Here is an 8,631-nt window from a genome sequence, read left to right on the forward strand (position 1 = left end):
CCCCCACCATATGATGTCAGCGTCCATCCGTGAGCCCTTGGCCCCGCACCCTGTTTGATCTCGAGTGGATTTACCGACGTCCTCCACCTCCCTTCTTCCATCTCTTGCTCTCCCAAATGGCGTCGCCTCTGCTGCCACCACCACCTCGCCACCAAAGCGACCACCTCCTCCGCCCTCTTCTCCCTCCTTCCCTCGTTCTCCCGTGCCCAAGCCCTTCTCCCTCAGATGGTCTCACTCACCATCAATTTCTTCAACCTCGCCCCCTAATGTTCCCATTGGTTCACCACCTTCCACGGCACCCTCCTCGCCTTCCTTCCCTCTGCTTCTGCTGCCATCAAAACCCTTAGACTTCCAACACTAATAATAGTACAATTAAGTTTATTTACTAACACCCCCCTTAAATTTAACTATATTCCATCCTTCATGCCAAGTAAGTTCTTGAGCTTGTGAAAATAATTTGCTGCAAGTGGCTTGGTGAAGATATCGACAACTTGATCATGAGTCTTCGTATAAGTTAACTTCACATTCTTCTTTTTTACATGCTTCCTTATGAAATGAAAATGGATGTCGCTATGCTTACTCCTTTCATAATGGATAGGATTTTTTGCTAATGCCATTACCGACTTACTATCCATATATATCTTAGTAGCATCAATTTGAAAGAAATAGATATCTTGTAACAATCTTCTAAGCCATATAGCATGGCAAATACATGAAGATGCCGCAACATATTCCGCCTCACAAGTAGAAAGAGTCACAATAGCTTGCTTCTTAGAAAGCCAAGTGAATGCCATATTACCCAAGTAGAAAATAAATCCGATTGTACTCTTTCTATCATCCGAATCTCTTTCTCAATCACTATCCGAATAGTCAAGAAGCCGAAAATCATAAGGAGAATGCATTAATCCATGAGTTATAGTACCTTGATGTAATGAAGAATTCTTTTTGCAGCCTTCCAATGTGTAGATTTTGGTTCCTTCATAAAATCACTTAATAAGCCAACTCTATATAGAATGTTCGATCTTGTGCATGTGAGATATCTTAAGCTTCCAACTAAGCTTTTATAAAGAGTAGGATCCATCACCTTATCTTCTTCAAATTTTGATAGTTTGACTCTACAATCAATAGGGGTTCTTATTGGCTTATAATCTTCCATCTTAAATCTCTTAAGAATCTCCTTTGCATATGCTTCTTGAGAGATAAAGATGCCTTCATTGTTTTGCTTGACCTCTAAGTCGAGAAAATATGACATAAGCCTCAAATCTGTCATCTCAAACTCTAGGATCATAGCTTGTTTGAATTCTTCAAAAATTTGAGGGTTGCTTCCTGTAAAAATAAGATCATCTACATACAAAGAAACAAACAATATATCTTCATTCTTCTTCTTCACAGGCATGCTCATACGGACATTGCATGAAGTCATTAGCTTTGAAGTATGCATCAATTCTACTATTTCATGCTCTAGGTGCTTGTTTTCAGCTATAAAGTACCTTCTTCAACTTTAAAATCTTTTCTTCATGACCCTTCTTCACATACCCTCTGGGTTGATTCACATAGACTTCTTCTTCTAAAATTTCATTCAAAAAAGCTAATTTGACATCCATTTGAAGAATTGACCATTTAAATTGTGCTGCAATAGAGATGAGTAATCTTATAGTTTCTATGTGAGTAATCGGAGTGAACACTTCTTCATAGTCGATACCGGCTTGTTGCTTGTAGTCTTTGGCTACCAATCTTGCTTTGTACTTCTCTATATATCCTTGAGCATTCTTCTTCTTCTTGTAAATCCATTTAACATCTATGGATTTATGGCCTTTGGGGAGAGTAGTAAGTTTTTAAGTATCATTTTTCTCTATTGCTTTGATCTCCTCATCCATGGTGGCTTTTCAAATCTTATCTTGTATTGTTTCTTCAAAAGAAATATTTTCATTGTTAGCCGAAAGACAAACAAGATTAAGTTCATTTGTTATCTGATATAGCTCTTGCAAACTCCTTGTCTTTCTTTGCATTAGATTATCATCCAAAAGAGGTGATACTCTAGAATGTGAAGATGAAGATGGTGAAAAAACTTTAAAGTGCACCTTTGATTCTTTCTCTTCTTCTTTCTTCTCTTCATAAAATAGCTCTTTGTTTGATTGCCAACTCCACATACCATCTTCATGAAACTCCACATCTCTACTAATATGAATCTTTTTAGTTTTTAGATCAAAGAGCTTGTAAGCTTTAGATCGGGCATCATACCCAATAAAGATAAACTTTTTACTCTTGTCTTCAAGTTTCATTCTTCTTTGGTCTGGGGTATGAGCATAGACGATACTCTCGAAAATCTTCAAGTGTGAGATATTAGGTTGTCTTTCACTCCACACTTCTTATGGAGTTATGTCCTTTAGGCTCTTGGTAGGATATCGATTGAGCAAGTAGACCACACAATTTACGATCTCCACCCAAAATTCTTTCGGTATGACCTTCGTCTTTAACATACTTCGAATCATATCAAAAATAGTCTGATTCTTTCTCTCCGCCACTCCATTTTATTAAGGGGAATAGGGTGTCGTCAAGAGTCGTCGAATGCCATGCACCTTACAAAAATGTTCGAACTCTATGGATGTGAATTTGCCTCCATGATCGGATTGCAAGGCCTTGATGTAGTAGCCACATTCTTTTTCCACCATAGCTTTGAACTTCTTGAATATAAAAAATACTTCAGACTTCTCCTTCAAAAAATATGCCAAAATTTTTCTGCTAAAATCATCAATAAAGGTTAGAAAATAATGATGCTCTCCAAAAGATATTAGAGAAATTGGCCTACATATATCGGTGTGGATAAGTTTAAGTGGCTTCTTTGTGTGATAGGAAGCTTCTTTGGAAAAACTCTTTCTTGATTGCTTACTAAGAACACACCATTCACAAAATTATTCTAGAGAGTCAATATGTGGTAATCCCTTCACCATCTTCTTGCTTGATAATTGCTTAAGGCCACCAAAGTGAAGATGATCAAACCTCAAGTCCCAAAGCCATAAGCAATCCTTCACACTTGCATTCAAACATTTAGTATCAACATGTTTGATGTTAAGCATGAACGTTCTATTTTTTATCATTTGAACATGGACTATCAAATTATTCTTTTGATCTCTCAAAAATAGACTTCTATTTTTCATATGCACATCATATCCTTTCTTCAAAAGTTGCCCCAAACTCAAAATATTATTCTTCATCTCTGGTATATAATAAACATTAGAGATAAATTTATGACTTCCATCTTTTAATTGAATAAGAATTTTACCTTTGCCCTTCATGTCTACTTTGGAGGAGTCACCAAAAGACACATGTCTATTCACCGATTCGTCCAACTCCATGAACATATTCTTATAGCCACACATATGATTACTTGCACCGGTGTCCAAAAACCACATATTTTGCTCACCGATGTCATTTTCTTTGCAAGCAAGCGATAAGACTTCATCACCATCTTCTTTTTTTTTTTTTTGCTTAATGAGACTTCTCTTCAACTTGGTTAGTATCATTGTACCAACAAGCTGAAGCATAATGCCCAAGTTTGTTGCAATTAAAACAACGAACTTTGAAATTGTCATACCTTCTGCCTCTAGATGAGCCTCCTTGTCCACATCCTCCTTTTTGAACTTTGGCTTAACTCCTCTTTGTTATTGTGGCCTCCACATCATCGACCGTGTCCATAGCCTCTCCATTGGCCACGACCTCATCCTCAACCTCTTTGACACTTTTCATTTTTGGAGTCTTCTTTGTTCTCCTTCAAAAAAATTTTGGATTGAAGAACTTACTCGAAAGGCTCTTGCCTCCTCTTATTGAAGAACTTACTCCAAAGGCTCTTGCCTCCTCTTATTGAATCTTTCTTTATGAGCTTGTAAGAAACCCATAAGCTCGTCTATAGTCATCTCTTTCAAATCCTTTGACTCCTCGATGGCAACCACAATATAATCAAATTTGACATCCAATGAGCATAGAATTTTCTCTATTACTCTGGTGTCATCTATAGTTTCACCATTCCTCCTCAATTGATTGACAACGACTAAGACTCTTACGAAATAATTTGAAACACATTCGGATTCTTTCATTTGTAGGGCTTCAAATTTACCTCGAAGAGTTTGGAGACAAACTTTCTTCACCTTCTCTACTCCCTTATAAGAATTTTGAAAAATCTTCCATGCTTGCTTTGAAGTGGTTGCTGCCACGATCTTCTCGAAGACTGATTCATCTATAGATTGATAGATGAAATATAAAGCTTTCTTATCCCTCTTTCGAGACTCCCTTTGTTGATTGGTGAGAGCCTCTCCTTCTCTTGGCTCTTGATAGCTTTCTTCTGCTAGATTCCAAAGATCTTGAGACCCAAGTAGAGCCTTCATTTGCAAGCACCAATTTTCATAGTTTATTTTGGTGAGGCGAGAAAAAGAGGATTGGAGGAGACTATTGGTGGATATTATAGCTCTGATACCGCTTTGAAGTTGTCAATAGAAGAATGATGGGTTCAGAATAAAATAATATTATAATTTTTTGAAGGTACTCAGAGGTTTAAATGCTCATTGTTGCATTACAAAATGACCCCATGGGTATTTATAGCCACTAGAAAAATTTACTAGATACAATACATCACTAAATAAGTATTTATAACATTTTTTTCCAAGGATCACATTCATATTCCGAGATTATTAACTCATAATTATTCATGCATCTTCTAGATAATGAGAGTTTCTATATGACTCTTAGACTCCCAAAACTCTTAGACTTTCAATACTAATAATAGTACAATTAAGTTTATTTACTAATAGGGCAACGGCGGAAACAGTGGTAGGGGAGGTGGAGGGAGGGTGTTCAGGGTTTGGGCTAGGGTGGAGATTTGGGGAAAGAGAGGGGAAATGTGAATTGGCTGAGGCGGCAGAAATGGACGACACAGTGGTCATACCCATTGGTCAATTATACCACGGTCCCACGGATGATGTCCCTGGAGGTTGGTGGATGGCACAGGCTACCTTTTTGGTGGCTGGGACAGGATGAGTCGTGGCCAGACAACGCCTAGCAAAGACTGTCGCCATCCACTCCTCATTTTATAATTCCACCCAAAGGGGTATATGTATGGGAGCCAAGGGCATGACGCTCCTCACTCCTTGGTCTTCTTCCCTAAACAATTAAACCTTCAGTAACAGCTGCCCATCTCTCCATCTCCCTTCCACTTAGAATGGCCAGCATCCAGTCCATTCGCAAGGCACAGAGGGCCAACGGCCCGGCCACGATCATGGCCATCGAAACTACCAACCCTCCTCATGCCGTCGACCAGAGCACCTACCCCGACTTCTACTTCCGAATCACCAAAAATGAGCACAAGCTCGAGCTGAAAGAGAAGTTCAAGCGCATATGTAAGAGCTTAATTTTTGCATGCCTTGCTTCCTCGTATATTTTTGCTTATAATACATAAAATCAGTACTTGGGGACGTTCGCCTATCCCAGCACTCCTGCTTAGAATGCATGCATGATATGGAGGGAGCCGGAGCCTTCCCTAGTTCCCATCTTTCTTCTCAAAAGAAAAATGAAAAAAAAGAAGGGAATCTGGAGGGAGCTGTTCGTATATAATACATTTGTATCCAAATCATGTATGCATTCATATCCATACCCTCTCAGGCTGTTCCAGATTATCTGTCATAATTCCAGTATTTCTTCATCTTCCTGTTAGTGCTTGGCATCATCCAAGCTTCGACAAGACTTCGATTCTCTCTCTTAAACTAACCCCTATGTGCTCCTTGATGAGGAACAAAATGATCGATATTATTATTATTATCTAAATTAATGAATAAAAGATATTACATGAGTCTCCCGTTTCTTGATGCTAGTTAATCTGTTGCATCATTTTGAAGGTGAGAAATCTATGATCAAGAAGCTGTACATGTACCTCACCGAAGATGTCCTCGAGCAGAACCCGAACATGTGCGCCTACATGGCGTCCTCTCTGGATGCCCGGCAGGACATCCTGCTGGAGGAGATGCCGAAGCTAGGGAAGGAAGCCACCATGAAGGCCATCAAGGAGTGGGGCCACCACGAGTCCAACATCACCCACCTCGTTGTCTGCTCCACCAGTGGCGTCGACATGCCGGGGGCTGACTACCAGCTTATCAGACTCCTCGGTCTCAACCCATCCGTCAAGCGAGTCATGCTCTACCCCCAGGGCTGCTTCGCTGGAGGGACCGTACTCCGCATTGCCAAGGACCTCGTCGAGAACAACAAGGGTGCTCGCGTGCTTGTTGTATGCTCCGAGATCACTGTCGTTACCTTCCGAGGTACCGACGACATTCACTTCGATAATCTCGTAGGCCAGGCTCTCTTCGCTGATGGTGCAGTGGCACTTATCGTCGGAGCAGATCCAATGCAAGGTGTTGAGAGGCCGCTCTTTGAAATGGCTTCGGCAGCGCAGCTGATATTGCCAGACAGTGAGGGGGCCATCGAAGGGCACCTCGTAAAATTTTTTTTATAATTTTTTTTAAAATTATTAACTATAAAAATTAATTTTTATCGTAAATAATGTTATTAGTAAAGAAAAAATACGTCGCTAATACTCCTGCATTCAATCAATATCAAATCAACGTCTCTTCGTGCGAAACCACGCGAAATCCTTATTTCCCCCTCTCCTCTTCTTTCCATGATCTCTCTCGCTCTCCTTAAGCTCTCCTCTCTCCGTGCTCTCCCCTCCACCACCGTCGTCCACCGTCCGACCGCATCGCCCACCGTTTGTCGTTCGCCGAAGGTAAAGTTTTTCACTTTTTTTTTGTGTTGATCTAGCCACCGAGGGGCGAAGCCATCCGCCGGAGGGGGGGTTTCGTGGGCTGTCGACGACGCCATGGGATCAGGGAGGGGTCGATCGGCGAGGAGGGGGTGGGATCCAAATGGGGGTGGGGCGGGATGGTGCCAGAGGGGGGATGGGGTCGGAAAGGGGGTGGCCGACGGCGACGAGGTTGGGGAGGGGGTCGGTCGGTGGGGAGGTTGTCGGTCGGCGGGGAGGGTGTTTGGGGCATAGGCACGTGGGATGGGGTGGGGGGCGGGATGGGGCCGGGGATGGGCCACCGGCAGTGACGGGGATGGGGTCGGGGAGGGGGCGGTCGGCGGTCGGGGGAGACGAGGCCAGGGAGGGGGCGACAATGGGGAGGGGTTTGCACGGTGGGGAGGGAGGAAGGGAAGAGAGAAAGGAGGGGGAAAAAAAGAAAAAAAAAGAAAACAAAGAAAAAATAGAAATAAATAAAATAAATAAAATATTAATCAAATATTTTATTATTTAATTAATAAAAATAAAATCTAAATCATGATCCGAATTGGATCGATGTCAGAATCCAGGTTGAGACCTCGATTCAGATTGAGATCCAGATCAAGATCTGATCCGGACGGTGCAGGGTCTGTGACAGCGTCAGCATTGAGGGAGTGGGGGCTGTGGGAGGCCAAGTTCGGGCGGTGCAAAGTGTGTGACGGCACCAGCACCAGTGCCGTGGGAGCGGGGGTCACGGGGGCCGAGTCCAAGCACTACGGGGTGTGTGACAGCGCCGGCATCATAGTAAGGGCCATGGGAGGCCGAGTCTGAAGCTCGTTCAGAAAAAAAATTATTTTTAAAAAAATATTTTTAAATAAAAAATATTTTTAAAAAAAAATAAAAAATTTTAAAATAAATTTAGATAAAAATATTTAAAAAAAATCATCGAGTCCTCGGGATTAGGTTTTATGTTATTATTTTGCGTTAATATTATTTTGCATGCTCAACTGCTTATAGTTTATTTTATATTTGTTGCATAAATTTATTTTATATTTATTACTTGCTCAACTACTTATAGTTTTCATTATTATTATTTAATATTATATTCATTTATATATCAAAAGTTACAAGTATGGCATTAGGAGACAGACGATGATGTTCGTGTTCGCTGTCTACCTCAGAGGCTGAGGCACCTTCATCGATTTCTACTGCCGCACCAGTTCCATCATCAGAAGGTCCTGCACTGGTGGGTCCCAGCGAGACAGGTCCGAGTGAGACGGATCCGAATGGTATTATTATATTTTTTATATAATAAAATTTAATTCTTTTATTTGGATAGCTATCATACTAATGATTTATTTATTATTGTTTCAGGCCAGTCTTCATCGATAGTGAGGCGAGGGTGAGGTCCATCGAAGAACTTCGCTCTAGAGCGTTAGAGATGCGAGCACCCGAAACAGTATCTCCGTATCGAGATACCACCCGACTACACCAGGCCCATTAGGAGATAGTGCGAGCCGTGGCAGACTAAGCTGGGCATTATATGCCGCAGCTATGCCCCCATGATGCTTTTCGATTGGCGCCATGTTCTACCGGCTCAGACAGAGATTTTCTATACCCACTTACAGATAAAATAAATTATATTATGAATATTTAATTTACATAGTATTCTTCTAATATTTGTTATTGGCAAGGTGTATTCAACATCATTGAATTTTAGGAGGATCGTGTGCGGCGAGCAGTGGACACTCATTTATCGTTGCATTTCAAGGATTATCGCCATCACATGCATCAGCATTAGTACCATATGATGTAGGATCATGGAGAGGAGGCAGTGCGGCAGCAGCCCTATGGTAGCATCACTATGG

At 41.3% G+C, this 8,631-nt stretch overlaps 1 protein-coding gene across 1 annotated transcript; it reads left to right on the top strand.

Annotated features, from left to right (window-relative positions):
- The first annotated feature begins 5,029 nt into the window (after nucleotides 1-5,029).
- On the top strand, nucleotides 5,030-7,095 carry LOC140856315 (polyketide synthase 1-like). The gene is made up of 3 exons (XM_073253423.1): nucleotides 5,030-5,390; nucleotides 5,886-6,481; nucleotides 6,805-7,095. Exons 1-3 carry the CDS (start codon nucleotides 5,213-5,215, stop codon nucleotides 7,093-7,095), a joined length of 1,065 nt encoding a protein of 354 aa, XP_073109524.1. The 5' UTR covers nucleotides 5,030-5,212.
- The last annotated feature ends 1,536 nt before the right edge of the window (nucleotides 7,096-8,631 follow it).

This window comes from Elaeis guineensis, chromosome 3, assembly GCF_000442705.2.
Source record: "Elaeis guineensis isolate ETL-2024a chromosome 3, EG11, whole genome shotgun sequence".
NCBI classification, from domain to species: domain Eukaryota; kingdom Viridiplantae; phylum Streptophyta; class Magnoliopsida; order Arecales; family Arecaceae; genus Elaeis; species Elaeis guineensis.